Source organism: Arabidopsis thaliana, assembly GCF_000001735.4.
Source record: "Arabidopsis thaliana chromosome 1 sequence".
Lineage (NCBI taxonomy): Eukaryota > Viridiplantae > Streptophyta > Magnoliopsida > Brassicales > Brassicaceae > Arabidopsis > Arabidopsis thaliana.
This window is the reverse complement of record NC_003070.9, coordinates 18,497,944-18,517,478: the sequence shown is the minus strand read 5'-3', so window position 1 is coordinate 18,517,478 and position 19,535 is coordinate 18,497,944. Positions and strand designations below refer to the sequence as shown.

General features: G+C 36.8%; 6 protein-coding genes across 18 annotated transcripts; 2 read left to right on the top strand and 4 right to left on the bottom strand.

Moving 5' to 3' along the window:
• Positions 1-188: 188 nt before the first annotated feature.
• On the top strand, positions 189-2,420 carry AT1G50000 (methyltransferase; the record flags this gene model as incomplete). 5 transcript variants are annotated; one of them, NM_103888.5, is made up of 8 exons in its annotated part: positions 189-429; positions 670-743; positions 1,064-1,206; positions 1,304-1,350; positions 1,433-1,541; positions 1,654-1,715; positions 1,821-1,935; positions 2,151-2,420. In NM_103888.5, the coding sequence occupies exons 1-8, from the start codon at positions 235-237 to the stop codon at positions 2,294-2,296; spliced, it is 891 nt and encodes a 296-aa protein (NP_175422.2). In that variant the 5' UTR covers positions 189-234. The 5 variants fall into 5 exon arrangements, with proteins under 5 accessions (NP_175422.2, NP_001031165.1, NP_001321338.1 ...); NM_001036088.2 differs by having other exon boundaries at positions 1,882-1,935; positions 2,151-2,410; NM_001333415.1 differs by lacking the exon at positions 2,151-2,420 and having other exon boundaries at positions 1,654-1,673; positions 1,882-1,884.
• AT1G49990 (F-box family protein) lies at positions 2,380-3,855 on the bottom strand. The gene has a single exon (NM_103887.2): positions 2,380-3,851. The coding sequence runs from the start codon at positions 3,781-3,783 to the stop codon at positions 2,491-2,493; it is 1,293 nt and encodes a 430-aa protein (NP_175421.2). The 5' UTR covers positions 3,784-3,851; the 3' UTR covers positions 2,380-2,490.
• A 283-nt stretch (positions 3,856-4,138) lies between these two features.
• Positions 4,139-9,557, bottom strand: AT1G49980 (DNA/RNA polymerases superfamily protein). 9 transcript variants are annotated; one of them, NM_001333410.1, is made up of 15 exons: positions 9,369-9,557; positions 8,919-9,091; positions 8,595-8,768; positions 8,391-8,514; positions 8,202-8,302; positions 8,005-8,091; positions 7,785-7,880; positions 7,243-7,363; positions 6,967-7,095; positions 6,614-6,705; positions 6,420-6,531; positions 5,731-6,316; positions 5,486-5,630; positions 4,967-5,389; positions 4,139-4,568 (listed from the first exon to the last, which is right to left on the bottom strand). In NM_001333410.1, exons 1-13 carry the CDS (start codon positions 9,451-9,453, stop codon positions 5,513-5,515), a joined length of 1,998 nt encoding a protein of 665 aa, NP_001320647.1. In that variant the 5' UTR covers positions 9,454-9,557; the 3' UTR covers positions 4,139-4,568; positions 4,967-5,389; positions 5,486-5,512. The 9 variants fall into 9 exon arrangements, with proteins under 9 accessions (NP_001320647.1, NP_175420.3, NP_001320649.1 ...); NM_103886.4 differs by having other exon boundaries at positions 5,517-5,630; NM_001333413.1 differs by having other exon boundaries at positions 4,307-4,568; positions 5,481-5,630; positions 9,369-9,547.
• Positions 9,558-11,294: 1,737 nt separating this feature from the next.
• Positions 11,295-12,722, bottom strand: AT1G49975 (photosystem I reaction center subunit N). Its single transcript, NM_103885.4, has 3 exons — positions 12,427-12,722; positions 12,286-12,332; positions 11,295-12,182 (listed from the first exon to the last, which is right to left on the bottom strand). Exons 1-3 carry the CDS (start codon positions 12,632-12,634, stop codon positions 12,048-12,050), a joined length of 390 nt encoding a protein of 129 aa, NP_564561.1. The 5' UTR covers positions 12,635-12,722; the 3' UTR covers positions 11,295-12,047.
• A 102-nt stretch (positions 12,723-12,824) lies between these two features.
• CLPR1 (CLP protease proteolytic subunit 1) lies at positions 12,825-15,909 on the top strand. Its single transcript, NM_103884.4, has 9 exons — positions 12,825-13,251; positions 13,776-13,891; positions 14,026-14,235; positions 14,347-14,451; positions 14,578-14,640; positions 14,814-14,925; positions 15,044-15,105; positions 15,187-15,369; positions 15,466-15,909. Exons 1-9 carry the CDS (start codon positions 13,017-13,019, stop codon positions 15,541-15,543), a joined length of 1,164 nt encoding a protein of 387 aa, NP_564560.1. The 5' UTR covers positions 12,825-13,016; the 3' UTR covers positions 15,544-15,909.
• AT1G49960 (Xanthine/uracil permease family protein) lies at positions 15,593-18,840 on the bottom strand. Its single transcript, NM_103883.2, has 14 exons — positions 18,689-18,840; positions 18,271-18,368; positions 17,993-18,169; positions 17,800-17,900; positions 17,613-17,688; positions 17,458-17,517; positions 17,196-17,380; positions 17,016-17,112; positions 16,834-16,920; positions 16,683-16,741; positions 16,491-16,582; positions 16,332-16,409; positions 16,084-16,244; positions 15,593-15,998 (listed from the first exon to the last, which is right to left on the bottom strand). Exons 1-14 carry the CDS (start codon positions 18,777-18,779, stop codon positions 15,780-15,782), a joined length of 1,581 nt encoding a protein of 526 aa, NP_175418.1. The 5' UTR covers positions 18,780-18,840; the 3' UTR covers positions 15,593-15,779.
• Between the last annotated feature and the right edge of the window lie 695 nt (positions 18,841-19,535).

Sequence of the window (19,535 nt, the reverse complement as noted above, 5' to 3'; positions counted from 1 at the left end):
TGCGTATTTTCTAATTTTGAATTTTGATTCCTTAGATTCTGTTTGGCAATCGCTTTCTGACCGTTTCTCTTTATTTTTGAAATAGCAAAATTCCTTGAATTGCGTGGAAATGAACCGGAATTTAATTAGAATTGAACCGGATCAGACCAATATTTAAAGTAAACCGAAACGATAAGAAACTAGTATTAACCAAAATCTTCGAAATGGTAACCAAAAATTCAAAGCTTTGAGTAAATGATGAGAGCGCTAGCGGCGGCTTCACGGCCACTGTTTTCCGATTTGCCGAGTCTCGTTCGTTCATGGCTTCCGACTTCTAGCTTCAAATCGTTTGCTACTGTATCTTCGTCTCCTCCGTCGGATTTGAATCTCCGGAATCAATCTCGCGGTGGCCTTCCTCGATTCTTTTCCGATGATCTTCCATCTCGCAAGGCACACACCCTATCTATCTCTATCTTTATCTCATATAATTTTTGTTCCCTTTAAATCTGTGTAAGAATCCAATCGAAATGAGAGTGAGGGTAATCACTGAGAAGTTTAGAAATTACTGTAATTCACTGTAATCTCTAAGAAATTTCTGGTAAAATCATGGTGAAATGATAATATTAAATGTTCTTGTTGTTTGAAATGATAAGCTCCTCTTTGTGTAAATCGTTTTATGATTGTTTATAGGGTGGAGTTGTTCGTGTTCAAGGCTCTGAGTTTTGGCATATGGCTAAAGTTCTTAGACTGAAACAGGAGGACAGGTAATTACTACATTCATATATGTTATTGTCATTTTCCAGTGTTGCATTCATGAAAGGCCCTTTTAAAAATTGATTTGTTCATTTTTTGTTTGCTTGTATCCATGTTGCTAAAAGTTTTATCCTATCTGAATGATGTTTGTAATGTATCTGGATCCATCCTTTCATTTTTATGCATCTTTATCATGAGGAATTCAGTTGTTTAAGTAATGATAGCATCAAAAGTAACCCTGAGGTGAGAGGAGGCCAACCTTTTCTTTAGTTTAAGATCACTAAACCTTAAGTGAATGTAAGTAATGACTTGCACCCCTTTTCTTTGCAAGGGTAGAACTCTTTAATGGCAAAGGGGGTCTAGTAGAAGGCTGTATACAAAGCATAGACAAAACTGGAGTTGATTTTATCGCACAAGAAGATCAGAAGGTGATTCTTCCTCAGGGCATGCAGTGGCAGGTGTTTGCAGCTTTTGGTATGAAATAGGACTTCAACCTAACTTTACGATATCGCCGGATGTTATAGTCTCTGGCTCAGCTTGAGTCATGATTTCTTTGAAAATGTCTTGTCAGGAACTTTGAAGGGTGGTCGAGCGGATTGGCTAATTGAGAAATGTACAGTATGTATCTACTTTTAGTATGTAACTGTCTAAATCACCTGTGAATATTGTGTCACTGAATATGTGTATATGCTCGTCTTAGGAACTCGGAGCGAGCAGTGTCACACCACTTTTAACGGAAAGATCACCCATAATCTCTGAAAACCGGGTCGATAGATTGGAACGCGTTAGTTTTGCTGCAGCTAAGCAATGTAAGTAGCAATAGTGAAAGAAAACAATTGGTTGGTTAATCTTGCTCTTCTTTTTCCTTCGCATTATAGTTGTATGATCAGAAACTATTTGCCTTATCTTTCACTGTCACAGGCCAAAGACTTCATCAAATGGTACTGAACCCTCCAATCAAATTTGGTACCCTCTTGGATCATGTATGTTTGAACATTTTTCTACGCAAACTCTAAGATCCTTGGTTTATAAAATTTCTGACTTTTTGTTCTTCTAAACTTGTTTTGACACCTTTTGGGGTTTTCTAGATTTTGAAGTCAAAGTTATGTTTGGTTGCTACAGCCGAAGCTAAACCTCTTCTTAATGCAGTAAACTCCTCAGCAAAAGAATCCAGCGGACTATTAATCGTTGGACCAGAAGGCGGTAAGAAATCTTCTCTTCAATACATTTCTGATGTAGTTCTCTTTTAAAATTTCTACTGACTTGCTACACTTTCACATTGTCGAAAATGAAATCATGGGTTAATGCTCGAGTAGACACAAAATGAACAGTAGCTTATGGCTCTTGTTAATATGACTTGTCTCAGTGATATAAAAAATATGTTTGTTATCTAACGGTCAACAATGAAATTGAAGCAGACTTTACGAAGAAAGAGGTGGAGATGATGTTGGAAGCAGGCGGCACAGCAGTTGGACTGGGGCCACACCGGTTGCGAGTTGAGACCGCAACCATTGCTCTTTTGGCAACTCTAGTGATGTGGTCTGACTCTCAAGAGATGATCTAAAAGCTTGTTAGGCTTTAGTTTTTGGTGCCTTTAGGCTTTGTCTTGTGTTCAGAGATTTTGCTTAGTTGAGTCTGGACATCATTGATAAGAAAACAAAGAGGATGTTTGAATATTAAAGCCTCATGATAAACAAGGAATCAAGGATACATAAAAATACATAAACACCGAAGAACAAGCTTCCCGAAGAAGGATAATCAATTTGGCGGTCGGGGTACCGAGTCCATCCAAGATGGGAGCACAAACTGGGATAACATAAGGACTCCATCGCATCTCTCTTCCATGTACCCCTCAGTACCCGACGTGTTTACGCGACAACAATCACCTTCACTACTACTCCCATTCTCTGACTCTTGATGAACAATAAACTCTTGTGCCTGCAAGTAACCCGATACCAAACAACCGTGTTGACGATCCCACAGATAGACGATATAAGTATCAAACGGATTCATTGCCAGGGGAAAACAGTTGACATCAGATATGAAAGACGGCATGACGACTTCCCAAATCAGTTGCCACCTTTCACTCTCTTTGTTATGCAGCCTCCATGCTTTCAATATTCGATGTATTACTTCAATGAAGATAACATCTTCTCCTGAAGTAGTCAAGCATCTCCGAACATGTTCATGTTCATCATCATGTTCATGTTCATGTTCATCATTCGCGCCAGGGAGAGGTATAACCTGACATTGATCATCAGCTCCATAAAAGTCATGAGCTACAAGGACACCAGGTCCATTTGAAAACATATACCTATCCCACATATAAAGAACCCCGTTGAGATTCACCGGAGAATCAACTCTACCACCGTGGACGGGTCGAGATGAGAAAACTTGCTTGAAAGTCCATAAACCTGTCTCAGAAGAATATACACAAACTCTCCATAAATACATTCCTTCATCTCTACGATCAATCAGTTCCATTTGGACTGTCCTAACCATCTTGAAACTTGAAACGACGCCGTTCTCAACGCGTGTTACCATTCCAACGCCGCTATATGGACTCGGGTACCAAGGGTGTTTATCTTGAACCCATGGATTAGGAGGTTGAGGGATCTCAACCCATTCTTGTAAAACTGGATTACCAACGAAAGATTTATAACTATAAACCTTGTTCTTGATGCGAGAAACAAGCACATCGATCCAAATCAATCCATTGGAAGAAGCTATATAGTAGTATTCAGAGGTAGGGAGATTCGGATATTCTTGAAATGGCATGATATATGAAACTAGAGATTTGGGAAGATCCCATGTTTTGCATCCATGGAAGCCTATGGCTTGTGTCATCTCACGAAGATACTCTGTTCTGAACATGATCGACCATGAGGTAGAGGAGCTTCGGTGAAAAGATCCGAAGAGACGTCGGAAGTAGTCCGATTCTATTACTGATTTCCATCTTTTGCATACTGATTTGAACCTCGCAATGCTTCTCAACGGTAATCTTGCAAGTATCTCCACCTCTGGGATTGTTCTTCTTCTTCCAGTCTCCATTAGAGTCTTTTTTGGTCTCTCTGTTTTCTTCTTAAATAGTTCTTTTTCTTTTGGAGATGGTTGGACGTGAATCGCTCTTTTATTATCATCAACTTTATGGACTCATGAATCAATCAATATTTATAGAGTGATTAAAATGTGACAATATGATAATGTTTTTCACCAGAAGTACAAACGAAGCAAAACAACATATTCTAACCATATTAAAGATTTGATAAAGAAAAAGCTTTTGCAATAAGCAATTGAAAAGTGAATTTAACCAAGATGATATGATACTGATAGGGAGCTCTAGTGAATAGTGTCCTCATTAGTCATTACACTAAAGAAAAAGATTTTGCTAAGCAATTGAAGTTACCAATTCTTTAAGAAGGACAATCAATTTGGTGGAGAAGTACAGAGTCCATCCACTGTGGAAGCACAAATTGGGATAATATGAGGATAGATTTATTGTGATTAGCATCTTCCATATACCCCTTAGAATTGCTAATCAAATTAAATAAAAGTTCAAGCTTCAAGATGGAAATTAAGACAGAAAGATATGTCTATATAAATATAATTCTTGTCAGAAATCATATGGTGTAGATAAACATAATTTACATATCTACAAGTAATTAAGAATGTGATTTGAGGAAAACTTTGGACCATTTAAAAAGAAGATGATGGATATTAGCATCCATGCGAGTACCAACTCCGCCCCACACTAACATGTCAGCCATGTCTCCAATTGACGACCCACTCACTTCATTCACCTCTTCGAACCCAATTCTTCTGTAAAACCTAACCAGCTGATACATGAAAATTCAGTTCGGGTCAGTATGTGTTTGTTTGGTAAAGCGAGATCGGAATTCAATCGGTTTGGTCCGATCATATGATGAGGTTTCTATAATTTCATTGAAAAACTATAACCAGAAAAAGCCAAACCAAACCAAATCGAAACGTAATCAACCCGAACTAAAATTTGTTTACAGACTAATTGGTTTTATTATTCTAACACCCCCGCTAAAGCAAAACCAAAGCCAAACCGTAACCAATTTAAATGTCACAAAACTAAACCGAATAAACCAAAATTCATGGTACCTGTAATCAAATCACCTCTTAGATTCGGTCCGGTTCGGTAATAATAACCAAACAAAAATTCTCAATTTCAATTTCGATAGAAAGAGTTATGGAGTGAGAGAGAAACCTTGGAATGGTAGAGATCGGAGTCGTAGATAGCAAGAAGCTGAGCAGTACGGCAACCACAGTCGTAGCCATGGCGAATCGCTACAGCTCCGACGTATAAACCAACTCCAAGAACAGACTTATCCATAGCCACTGTCTCTTTCGTCAGTCTTATCGTATCCAAATGCAGAACCAAACCGCGTCCGAACCATGGACGCACCACTCCCTCTGCTCTTCCCACCTCACCGCCCGTGTCTGCGTTCTTCCCTGTCACTCTGAAAAACGGTCCTAAAGTCTGGATCTTTAAGTCTAGCTTTCGAGCTTTTGATGACGTCAGGATGTCTGACATCGACGGTAGGGAATTGGAATCGCCGAGGGAATTGGACGGTGAGAGAATGAGTTTCGGTGGGCTCAGAGCCATCTTCATTTCCTCTGGGTTTCGTTACTGAAAGAGGGTTCAGATAAAATACTAAATACAATGATGAGATAATATAGGTAACATAGATGACACGTGGCATCCATTCAGAGAGTCGAACATTACTAAAACTATGGACAACATGAACAAGGCTCACGAGTTTTGATTGCTTTTTGTGAAGAATGCGTGTATTGGGATGTGTTTGCTACTGTCCTTTTGATCTGGTTTCTGCTTCTTTGGCTTCGAATTTACCTTTTCCTTTCCGAGAATCCTAACAAGTGTTTGGTTATGAAACTTTCAGTGAGAAGCAGAGACTTGTAAGAAACATAACGGAAAATGGAGTAGGCTTTAAAATGTTACTGTCAGCTGACCTTCGTTTTGAAGGTGTTGTGGAAGAACTAGAGCCAGTTTCTTCGTTTTGAAGTCTCTGAGCGAGATGAAAATCAGAGTGTTCTTGTCGTTCCTCTACAAAAGATGGTGGTAACTCTATCCCACACAAGACGCATTTGTAGCCGTCAATCCAATATAACGGCTCCGTTTGTGGAAATACTGAAACTGCTTCGGTTGCATTAGAATTATCATTCATCGAGTGACTAGTATCTGGTTTGCACTCCTTGTATTTTTTGAGCAGTGAATCTCCTTCCAATATTTGCAGCCTTTCTTCTTTTTTCATACACTCTTGATTTGGAATTACCTTTCCGGAATCTATTTGGGACCGTTCTTCATATTCGACAACATCCTTCAGATGGGCAGAGCTTGTCTCATGAGAACCAAAGGATACATTCCCGCTCTCGTCATTGCTTAAGCAATTTTTATTAGCATCCAAGTCAAATGAGTCATTGTCATCCAGATCTTGTGCTTGTCTTGAGGAATCCTTTTGAACGATGAACTTAGTAATAGTTCCCTGTGAAGGATCAGAATTGCGGATTTCTTCAACGAACTGCGACATGCGCAAACCTGCATATACATAGATCGAGTTCTGGAATTTTAGTAGATGGGCTAATATATTTAATATTATGTTTCTAACGAAAGAAGAATGACGAACACTATAGAGCCGCACCTATCAACCTTACGGAAACAGGAAGTTCTGCCTTCAACAGCTTTGTAGCATGCTTTAGTATATCATCGCTTGAACACGTGTACCTCTGCAGGCTAACAGCTCTGCTCCTGATCTGAGCATAGCAGATTGTCACAGTTTCAGCACATAGATGGATTTCCAAACAGGGAGAAATAAAATGAAATTTAGATGAGCACCTCAAAGGAGGCAGTTTTCAGTTTAAGTGTCAACGTTCTTGCTGTTAGGCCCTCCTTTTTCATGTCATGAGATAGCATTTCTGCAAGTTCATCTGCCCAGAACAGCAGAGATAACAATTCAAGTGAATTATGTCAAAGCAAATCTTTTATGTCAAATATAGATTCGTTAAGTCTAAAAGGCAAACAGGTTGATGTAAGATTACTCAGTATCCCAGGAACAAACTATGATTTCAAGTAGTCTCATTAAACAATCCTTTACTGTGTTAAATTTTAAAGATCCTTTTGTTTGCCTTTGATTATTGAGTTATGTACGTCTTATGAGAGAAAAAAACACGAATGCGCAAACTACTCACCCAACTTGGAATATAGCAATCTTTCATCTCCTGTCGCAGCAAATGTCCTCTCACTGCTAATACTTTTACGAGACCTAACCTGAGGGGTGTTTGTTCCTCCAAGCCCCAGTCCAACCGACAAAAAAAAGTCTACAAAATTTTGTCGAGCAATCACCAAAGCATGATATGATCCATTAAAGATATCATGTGAAACTTGACTTCACAAGTAATGCCTACAAACAAACGAATCTTTTACAGGAAAGGAACAGTAAAACAAGAAGGAGGAGATGCTGCTACCTGCTGATGACTGAGAGAAGAGAGCGTAGAGAAGAGATCCCTTCTGCACCATCTCCTCACATGTTTTAATTCCCAAAGCATCCTTTAAAATATGTTCAGTAACCTTACCAATTCCACCGATCTGTAGACCATTTCCAACTGGCATTAATTTGACGAGTAAATTATAGAAACACAGTACCATTTCCTAGCACAATTTAAAACTCAAACTATAATCGAATTTATTTTTGAAAAACCTAGGCCAATGGTTTAGACAACTCATAAAGAACCAACCCCAAGCCGTCGCAAACAACGTGAGGTTGTTTTTAGTTCTGTGCCAAACAGAAACTAAGTTCTGCATGGCATCTCTATTACTACCAACATTCAAATTTTGTATTGGATATCTAATCTCGCTCACGTGAATGAATCATCATCTGCACTTCTACACAGCAAATTAAAGGATCTGGGGAATAATTGAGAGGTAGTTTCTCTTTAAAGCCTCGAAAAGAAAGAGAAAAAATCTTTAAAAGATTTGACAGCAAAAGCAACAATTCAGGAACACATACCTTTCTTACAGGGAGGAAAGATACGAATGTCATGACAGTTGATCGGTCATTTTGTAGAACAAACTGTCCATTAGGCTTGTTAATGTCTGAGCAAACCTGAAACATAGTAGGGCTAGATTAAGAACACAATGTTTTTTGTAATATAGTAATATAGACCAAACTGAGACAATAAAGAGATAAAAATTGGAAGACGTATAGGATATCATGCACATATGAAAACCTTGGCTAGCAAGCGGTTTGCCGCTACTCCAGCACTGCATGTCAGTCCAGTCTCGGAATAAACAGAAGATCTAAGCTCCTCTGCAATCTGCAGAAAGTGAAGAAATGGACAGGGAAACAGTTGCAGTGTCAGCCAAATAATCTCTCAAAGAAGATACAACAATCACAAAAGAATGCATCTCATGAGGTCAAACTTACTTCTCCACCTGAAAGACCTCTTTCTCGACAAACCTCAGTTATGTCAAGGTAGGCTTCATCCAAGCTCCCAGCAATGAAGTGAGGATCATAGTTCCTAAAAACTAAATGAAACACATGTATGCAAATAAGAGCAGAGAAATAAGAACAGCAAGCATAAAGCTACACATGTTAAAAGAGGAAGCAACGAACCCTTTCTGGTTAAGTCACTGTAGTGAGTATACTTAGTGAAATCAACAGGAACAAATATCAAATCTGGACACAATTTACGAGCAATGAAGCCAGGCATTGCAGCACGGACCCCAAACTTCCTTGCCTAAGTGGGATAGTACTAATTTAAGTTGTAAGCATAATTTTGAGGAAACTTTTTATCCACCAGTTGAAACCAAAGCATACCTCATAATTAGCAGTGGAGATCATGGATAAGCCTCCAACAGCCATTGGCTTGCCCTTGATCGAAGGATCGCTCAAAGTTTCAACAGCAGCATAAAAAGCATCCATATCAACATGAAGCCAAATTCTGGATAGGTCACGTGTAGCTTCTAACTCTAAGATCCTTTTATCAACCACCTTCATATGATAAAGCTTATATATAGTTTCCGGCTAATCAAATAAATATGTGAAAGATTACAAAGCCAGTATTCCCTATCATAGCCAACTATTCCTCAAAGCAAAAGAAGATATCGTATAGAAACCTTACTCAGGAATAGTGACACATACCTTCTGATAATTAGATAAATCAAGGGATGAAAGCTTTGCGCATCGATCACGCATATGCTCAATCTTTTGTTTCATAAGAGCTTCTTTACGCTCCTCATTTTGAAAATACTTGGATCCTTTACTCATTTCATAGACAACCCTCTGGACTTTCTCTTTGTCAACTCCCTCCATACCTAAGGAACATACACACAGAAACATCGACGAGTTTAGAAATTTAACTCAAACATCAATCAATAACTAAAGATGCAAATTTAAGATTTTGATATTCCGCAATTAAATCTTCAAAACAACACATAAGAAATATGTTCAAAGACCAGTCAACTATAACCCATGATCAACGAATTGATCAATTTTCAAGAAATTTTGAACTCTGGAAGAAACAATTCACGAAAGAATCCTGAAAATTTGCTAAAGAAGAAAAACACTATTGGGGAATAATCGGGAACAAACCGGCTTTCGCGTTAGTGAAGACGGTATTGTAGGATTCCCATGGACGCGACGAATTGTTGGTGGATGATGATTCGCCATTATCCATTCTTCTCCAATCTTCTTCCTTCTCTTCGAAGCTTGCTGGAGAAGAAGAGGAACAGTTTGGTCGCCGCAATTTTATTTGCAAGGCGTATCGGAAAAGCCCGCCCGATTCATACCTGAACCGAACCGAAATTTATATTTATTTATTTATATATTGCGATTTAACGCCTCATTCCATTTCAACTTTTTTATAATATCCTTAAATTTCAAAATTTCGATAAAGGAACCCTATTCGCAATTATGCAATCTGTTGTTGTCTTTCTTAAGAGGTCTTTAATCTGGATTTCAATTTGAATTTTTAGGTCTTTTATTTTATATTTTCGTTTTATCCAAAAATGATACCCAAATAAAAAGTAAAATCTAATATATATTTATTTCTTTTCTGTAAAATCTAATATATAATGGATGGCTTAGTATATTTTTTTTTTTTTTGAATTTTTAGTATATATCCTTATTTTTAAAAGAAACTAGGTTATGAACCCAAACTACGCGTGAGTCTATTTTTAAAATTTTAATAATTTTTTGTGTGACTAAAAGCTTTTATTGAAAATTTTGAAATATATGTTTTTATATGTCTACTTGTTTATATGTTTACTTGTTGTTAATATTATAAACTCCTGGAATTTTAAAATTACTATGACAAATAGTTACAATTTAAATACATAACTAAAAATAACTTCAAATACAACTTTTAGGTTTTACAACAATTATCAAAAGAACATTTTTTGGTTCATAACTCTCTCTTTAGCTTTAGATATTTAGGATAACGACGTCTTTTTACGTATGAAATAAATTGTTGTATGGAGAATAACTTCGACGACTTTCTTATTTTGGTACCCGTAAATTTACTATTGTTTTTCGTTTATCTTCACTGCATTGGTTAGTCTATATAGAAGTATATTCATAAGCTTATCTACATTTTCTTTTTTAATTTAGAACGAGTAACGCATGCATACGTGTTTTGGGGAAAAGTCGTTTTGGTCTTTTGATTTGACCATTTACTGTGTATTTTTGCGGTAAATTAATATTATTTAATTACTTTGACTAACATTAATTACTAAAATGTGTTCTATTGATCACAAGAACAACGAGATGTAGTATTTTCCAGTGGTGAAGACGCCGGAGATAATGTTTATCCGGTGAAAATGAAGGTGTTTATTAACGAGGTGCCTGTCAAAATTGTGACCGTATATTTATTTTTCTGAATTTGAACTTTTAGTATATATCCTTATTTTTAAAAGAAATTTGAGTTTGTTTACGTTTTTTTAATCTAGGATCTAATTTAATTTCTTGTTGATAAAAAAAACTGAATTCATTTAAATTATATTAAGGGACCAATTGGTTACAATTATGGTTTTGGTTGTAGATATTCTAGATGTAGAAATATTGACTGTAAAAGTTATGAAAGTTAATTTAGATATTTATAAGAGTTTTATTCGCGATATAGTTGTATCTATTATACTATTAAAAATCTAGACTTCTTTATTGGTGAATAATATGCATTATGTGATATTTAAAATCAAGTTATGGTATAATGACAGATATCGAACAAATTACTAAACTACACGTTTTGTAAAAATTAAATTTTTAATAAACTTTAAATAGTGCAAAAAATATATACTAATTATTTTATAAATAAATATTCAAATTACTTGTTTAGATTTTGAGTTGGCAACAATTACTATTATCTGATTTTTATGTCATAACTCAAAAGTAACAATGATTATTTTCATTAAAATGCTATAGATTTCTCTCTTTATTTTGGAACATTAAACTCATTAATAAAAACGGGAAATTCTGTCAAATGGCCAATACATAATATGTCATGTAATAACAATTGGATGACTTGTGTTTAATTTGAAAGTAGGTAAAACAACTTTGGTAAAACGATATACTGTATGGATTAAAATAGAGAATTTAACTATTCGTTTCTATAATACAATATAAATCTTGTAATACGATATGAGTGTGTTCTTGTTAGGTTTAGACTCACTAAATCAAGCTCAAGGTAGATTGCTGGCCTTAACTGGAGAAGCAAGAAACCGCATAAGAAGGCTTACTTGAGACACACGAAACCATCTAATGCTTTTGTGTGTTTGATCTTGTGACGGAAACAGGCGGAGTTTCTTGAGAAGATACCTAGTAGAAGCACATTCGCACACAAGTGAAAGGCATTGTATTCTCATCTGTCCACATGGAAACCATAAGGATACTACAAAATCAAGAACTTTAGCGACCAGAAACGCCGTGGACAAGCTTATCTACGAGTGGAGAGGTTTTAAGCACACCATTGACTGGAAACAAACGGTAGGCTCTTTAGAAATATTTATCTCCCATGAGACACTATGAGCTTCAATTCACTTCCCCACTCCACTCTCCTGACTATGTTATTGCATCCACAAGATTGAGCTTGGATTCTGGTACTCCGTTTTCGAAAATAAAGTTTGTTGAGAAAAGCAAAACCGATTCAACAAAAACATATACAGAGCAAGATATATAAATTACTGAGCAGCCCTTTTTAAAAAAAAGTTTCATAGACAAACAAAAACTTATCATCATTATCAATTTATCATCATCATCATCATCAATTCATCATAATCATTTGTTGGCTTTGAGCCATTCCAGAATCCGTTTTTCAGATTCACTGAGCTCTGCTTCTGTCTTTCCCTTTATAGATCCTTCAACAAACTCAAAGTAGTCTTTATAATTCCTCTTGTAAAAACTGTCCAATCTCTGTTTCATTTTCCCAATATGAACGAAAAAAAGATCATAAGAAAATTTCCTACAAAAGACATAAACTATGTGCGTTATGGTATATAAATGTCATTCTCTTTACCTCCTTATCATTCTTGGCTTTGTTTTCCTCAGTCTTCTTCAAATACTCTGAAACAATTCTTCCCCAAAGAACGACATAGTTTAGGCAAAAGAAACATTCTAAATGTAAAGAAGAAAAACACAACTAAGAATTTCTAATTACTTTGGAGAAGCTGGTCGCTGCTGGTCAAAGCAGCGGCGATGAAAGACGTGGAGGAGAAGAGAATGTTTCTGCGTCCTAAATCAGCGGGTGGAGCAGTTAAAGAATGGCGTTTGGTATCGTTTCTGCGTACAGCTTGAACATTGGAAGAAGCATATTTGTTAACAGTTACTGTTAAAGCCATGAGAATGCTTTGGCTTATGGAGCTCATCTCTCTCTTGACCAGAAGATAAGATTCTTGTTTTATGTCTCTTATCTACATTACAGAGAAGAAACAAACATCTTTTTATTTATTAACAAAGAGTCCCTAACTATGTAATTTACAAGAACAAACCCTCAAATCTATTAAAAATAGATTCCAAACCCAGATAGAAATTTGTAGAGACAAAACCGGTTTAATAGACAAATATTCTCAAAGCGATTCTGGTTCGGTCGGGATTTTGACTGTACTCAGTACTTACATCTTCTTCATCTGACGATAGCAAAAATGACAAGCAATCCCTAATTTCGCCTCAAAAAATCCCAAAAAGCTTCGTTCTTTTTTAGTCATCATCATCTTCTTCTTTTCTTCTTCTTCGGTTGCTAAATCGAAGATGGCGACTGCTCTGGTTTCTCCTCTTACTTCACAACTCAACCATGAAGCTGTCTGTTCCAAGTTTGTGTTACCCAAATCGCCGTTCATGTCGGGATCTAAGCTCTTTTCATCGAACATGCCTTGCTCTACTGTTCCTAGACGCACAAGAAGATCACACTGCTTTGCTTCTGCTAAAGATATGAGCTTTGACCATATCCCTAAACAATTTCGTGGAGACAATCTCAAAGACGGAGGTTTTCATTTTCTCTCATCTTTTTTTTTCACCTTCTGATAGATTTGTTCTTTGATTCTATTTGGTGTTGAATTGAGTCACAAAGCTATGTATTTGACCTTTGTTTAGCTTAAACCAAGTACCTGATAGGCCTTAGCGACCCATTTATCTGCAATCATACTAAGTGTAGCAAAGCTTGTTTCTTTGGGGGTTTAATTCCGTTTGCAGTACGTCTATGTTGTTTATCATCTGAGTCTAAGTAGCAAATTAATGTGGGCTTTTGCCTTCACTAAAGTTTTAACCTGGAGTTAGTTTCAGACATACTAATTTCAGTAAAGTAACAGTCTTTTGTTCTTGATAAGTTGTCGCTGTATAATGGAATGGCGAAATATATTAGTTTGATTGCTACAATTCTTAATTGGAACTAAATTTAAGCTTGAAAGAACAAAATTCGCCAAATAAGCGGTTAAATTTGAAGAACGTGTTTCCTTTAATTCTCTAAATACTATTTGATCTGACATACTATATTCCTCGCCTTTGTTATAGTGATGCAGAACTTCAAGAACGTACCACAATATTTTTACGGGCTTAATTCAGCTCAAATGGATATGTTCATGACAGAAGATAGCCCTGTCCGTAGGCAAGCGGAAAAAGTTACAGAGGTTAGTTTTTCTCTTCTAAGCCTTCTTATCTGTGCATTTACAGGTCCAGAATCTGGAAACAGCTAAGAGGAGAACAAATTTGCTTCTCTACTATATGATTCTTATCTCGTCTTTTGGCATGCTTCTTTGTTCAGGAAAGCATCTCGTCTAGAAATAACTATTTGAACAATGGAGGAATATGGAGTATGTCCGGTATGAATGCAGCAGATGCTAGAAGATATAGCATGAGTGTCCAGATGTACAGAGGTGGAGGTGGCGGCGGAGGATCTGAAAGACCAAGAACTGCTCCTCCAGATTTGCCTTCTTTGCTATTGGATGCTCGCATATGCTACCTTGGCATGCCAGTAAGACCTTCATGTGTCGATAACTTGTTACTAAACCCATTTCTTTGCTACTGTGTTTGCTCTCTGCTTAGCTATTGGATCTAGCTCATTTTGCTTCATTTTTACTTGCAGATCGTACCTGCAGTTACTGAGTTACTCGTTGCTCAATTTATGTGGTTAGACTATGATAACCCAACAAAGCCCATCTACTTATATATAAATTCACCCGGGACCCAGGTCAGTAGAAGAAGTTTGATTATATATTGTTTGTTGGTGGTAGTTTTCTGGATTTATTTAGATAACCCACTTGTTACTTTTAACAAGCTATCTATTCTTTTGTTTCCTTTTGCTTATGCCATGTAGAATGAGAAGATGGAAACTGTTGGATCAGAAACAGAGGCTTATGCCATAGCCGATACTATTTCTGTAAGTGATTTTACTGAAACTATCTACATTTTTCTTCTGATTGTACAAACACGAAGTTCCTTTTGCTGATGTTTGTCACTGATTATTGTTTCGATAGATGGTATGCAAATAACCTATGTAGCAGCTTTGATTCTCATCGCCTCACTGTTTTTTATTTTTATGTGGCGTATTAGTATTGCAAATCAGATGTATACACTATCAATTGTGGCATGGCTTTTGGTCAAGCAGCAATGCTTCTTTCTCTCGGGAAAAAAGGTTATCGTGCCGTACAACCACATTCATCAAGTATGTACTCTTCTCTAAAATATTTGAACTCTAACTTTGCATTTTGATCATAATAAACAAATGCAATACCTCTTGCCCACTTGTGTAAGCTTCTAAGTTTTGATGGTTAATGGTGCAGCAAAATTATATCTGCCAAAAGTAAACAGATCGAGTGGAGCTGCCATAGACATGTGGATAAAGGTGGTGCTCACATTCTTATACCCTTCTGTGTAATTCCCTCAAGTTTCTTTACCTCTACTGTAATGAATAATCCTCTGGCAGGCCAAGGAACTTGATGCAAATACCGAGTACTACATCGAGCTGTTAGCTAAGGGAACAGGGAAATCCAAAGAGCAGATCAACGAGGACATCAAGCGACCTAAATATCTCCAAGCTCAAGCAGCCATTGACTATGGAATTGCAGACAAGATAGCTGACTCGCAGGACAGTTCTTTCGAGAAACGGGTAACTTTCAAAATTATACTTTTATATTCACCCAAAACCAAGTGATCTTTTTGTTGACTTCATTCATGCTTAAATGGAAAATATATCTGGGTTTAGGATTACGATGGGACCCTTGCCCAGAGAGCTATGAGACCTGGAGGAGGCAGTCCAGCAGCTCCAGCCGGACTAAGATGATCAATTCCCACCAGAAAGAAAGAGGTTGAATCCTAATTTCCTAGTCACTCTGGAATATGTAGCTCTTACAATCTATAAGCAAACACATGTGGTAGTAACATACAAAAAAGTGTTGGCAAAAAGGGAAATAACATCAAAAGTTATCTAGGTGGAAAGTTATTTGTATTATACATGTATCTCTCTAGATGCAGGTTTCTCACACTCTGAAAAAACCGAGTTTTGGGTTTTCGGGATTTTCAGAATGAAGGGAAGAATCGGTTGAGGTTGTAAGGCAATGCGTAAAATTCTTCTGTTCGAGTATCAGTGTGGTAGACTCTGAATTTCTCCCACCAATGTCTTCCGCTGTCTCTCCTCACCGAGGCATGTCCATAGCTATGAGTACAGTCCAACAAGAACGCTGCCATTATCCCAACCGTTGCAGCGGAAGAGAATATCACTTGCATTATCACGTTGAACTGTCGTTGGCAACACCAAATACGAATCAATAAAGAGGACAAGACAAAAAGAAAATGATTGTTTCTGTTTCTCTTGAACACTTACAGCAGAAGTGCGAGTGTGGACAGGTCCACGACCAGAGATGAATAGATATTCGGTGAAGTATTGCGCCACAGAGAGTCCAATGAAGATGGAGAAGCCGAGGATAAATTTATTCCTAAAGCTGTTTAAGTTGCAGAACTGAAGAAGGCCAAGTCCCGCAGAAGCTGTTCATAAGGTCATCTGCTTAATCTCAATCATATTTATAGAAGCTATAAGGATCTGAAAGAGTTTAGTTTTTAAGTTATACATACCAACATAGGCGAATAGAACACAGTACAGAGCTGCAAAGATTGGTAAAGGTATTGATGCAAGAACAGCCCCAAACTTCCCTGTTTGTCACCAAGTTTTGCAGTCGATTACAAAAAAAAAGACCAATTGTCTTGGAATGACTTCACGGGGTTGAGCATTACCGAAAATGGAGAAGAAGATCATGAAACCTGCAGATATCTGAACCACTCTTCTGCTCCCAACCTTCGTTAATCCTAGAAGCCCTGTATTTTCTCTACAAATGACAAGAACAAACAAAAACAGAGTTTAAAATCCGAAAACGAGTTTTCTTGATTAAAGAAAACTGCAGAGCAGAAAGAGAATGGTTCTATTACACCAAAGCTGTGGAACCAGTTGCTGTTCCAAACAGTCCATTCAGCAAAACGCCTATGCCCTGTTTTTATTCAATTCCCACATAGCACACACATCGGATTCACATACTAACACACTTGAAATCGAATCACAATAACAATCAATCCGTTTTACCTGCCATCCAATGCCACGGCTAAGCACCGAGGGAGGGATATGAGTTGCACTGCCAAATCTTGAAGCCGCGATGAAGGAACCTGTCGTCTAATCCATTGGAAAAAATTCAACAAGAAAAGGTGATCTATCAAAAAGCTAAATCCTTCTGCAAACCAAAAATGTGAACTGAAACAGTAGTAAACCTCGACAATCGCCACGTAAGTAGCTGCCATCATTGCGAATGCATCACTTCCATGGAAACTTGGACGTCCCCATTGCAATGGATATGGAATTCTCACCCTAAGAATGAAGGAATTGTCAAAAATGCTCTGTGTTCTTACTGAAACAGAGGAGATCCAATGAAAGATGGAAGATGACCAGACCATGGAGAAGCACTAATGAGACCAGACCGGTCTGTTCGACAACTGAGCTGTGTATTGTCCGGTCTTTTGTCATAAGCTCCAGCTGCTGTCAGAATCTCTGCGTAAGCCCAGACGATCGCTATTGTGAACAGAACAGCGAATTGCTCGCATATTGATCTCTTACACTTAAACAAGTGAGGAAGATACTGAAAACATTACAACCATTGTCAGAAATTCAGAGATGATAAGGTTTTATATAAAATCTCACGAAATTAACCGAAACCTGAGATAAAATTATCAGTATGATCAATGCTGGGAGTCCAATTTCTATACATCTCGCAAGCTGCAACACAAAGACTATTTAAGCTCCCTCAACAAACAAACAAAAACCCTAAAACCAATTCGATCTTTATGGCAGTTAAATCTTGAATCGTCTACCTGAGGAAACGCAAAGGCGAGGAGGCCAACGCCGGTGAGAATCACAAGAGGAGCAGCCGAAAGAGGAGAAAGAAACCTGAAGTAGTTTTAATAAAGCAAAAGCAAAACCTTAAAGTCTTAGTTACTTCTTCCACAAGTAATAATATATAATACAACACATGAGCTTTTTATCTTTTTTTCTCCGGACCTGACCAAGATTCTCCACAAACCGAAGAAACCCATTATCATATGACTTATTGAAGCAATGATAAGAGCTCCTTGAATAGCTCTCATAGTCTCTTCAAATCTCTGCATTTAACACATTCATTAATTTACTGTTTTCGACTAATTTGAAACTTTAAATGTTTTCAAAGAAGAAGACAATGGATTGTGTGACTAACGAGATGAGGATGGAGATAGTAAGTGAATCGATAAGAGAAAGTGATGTAAAGAGCAGGGATGAGGTAAGCATAAGAAGCTCCCATGACCACAGGAAGTCGACTTCCGAACAAACTCTGCAACAACGTGTTTATTCCTGACACGAACAATACTGTGTTTATGACTTCCGCTTTCTCCACCTGAAGAAAAATGACGTCGTTTCACATCAATTTATTTAATTTAGAAAGAGTTTTCTTCTCGTGAATTTGAGCTATTAGATGAGATTAGGGTTAATGCTTACGTCGCCACCACCCATTAGAGGGACGAGTATGGAAGGTATGATTACAGTAGTTCCAAGCATTACAATGTAATGTTGAAACCCAAGAACTATTCCTTCCGCTGCACCATTAATCATATAAAACCATATCATTTTCTCAAACATATATTGTTGACAAATCAAAGAGAATTTGGTGACGATCGACTAAATAACTCATATGAATAATGGAAACGCTTCAACTGAAATTTTTGTTAAATAATCACAAACGCTTTAAAAACGAGTTTTGTAGATTAATAAGAAATACAACCCTAATTTAAACTAAATCGTATAGTTCATCACTATCGGTGAAACATAAATTCATTATCCTAAAGACTAAACATAATTTTACTGCTAATAGAACACAACTATATAACAAAATCTAAATGAAAAGAAAAAAGCATACGCCAATTTGGAGAGCTCGAGACACAAAATTCGACTCCGGGAAGCTGATCTTTAACTGGAAATGGTGCAAAATCATCGGTCTTTGTTGCCATATCTCACTCGCTTCGAGAAGGGCTACTCTCTTTGTGATGAGAGCTGTAAATTCAAACTAAGGCTTTGCTTAAAACGGATTCAAAAGTGCTAAGTAATCGTTAGGCGGGCAACTTTGTTGACTCTTTCTTGCTTTTTTTACTTTCTGTCTTGTGTTCTCGTGCACGTAATTAACACTAATGCTATACGTAGAAAAATGAACCGGATTAAACCACTGGTGTGACTTAACCAGAATTGTCCACTTGTATATTCATGTGAAGAATATGATGTTTAATATTACAAAGTCTTTATAAGTAGCAAATTATTCTCATCTTAATGCCAAAAAAGTATACAACTAACTCCATCCACCACTTAAACATTCTCTTTAACCAATATCAAGAATTATAACTAATGACTAATTGGTATGACTTATTGTTGGCTTAATGAAAATAAGATAAAACAATAGGATTATCAGTTAAAAAATCCAGAAAGATTTAAGGAGGTTTATTTTGAAATAAATTTGATGAATTATTGTTGCTGACTTGAATTATTATCAAGTACATATTTCATATCATAAATAATTTTGGGCTCATGAGCTAAAAATGTTAATTTGGTAATTTAATAATTTATTTTGGATGGAACTAATTGCTAATGTTTTATTTTGACTGTAATTTGAAATTATTTGGACAATTATTAATTTAAACCCAAATATGAAATTAGTTTGTATTATAAAATCATAAATATCTAGGTGAAATTAGAGAAGGTTCTTTCTTTTTACT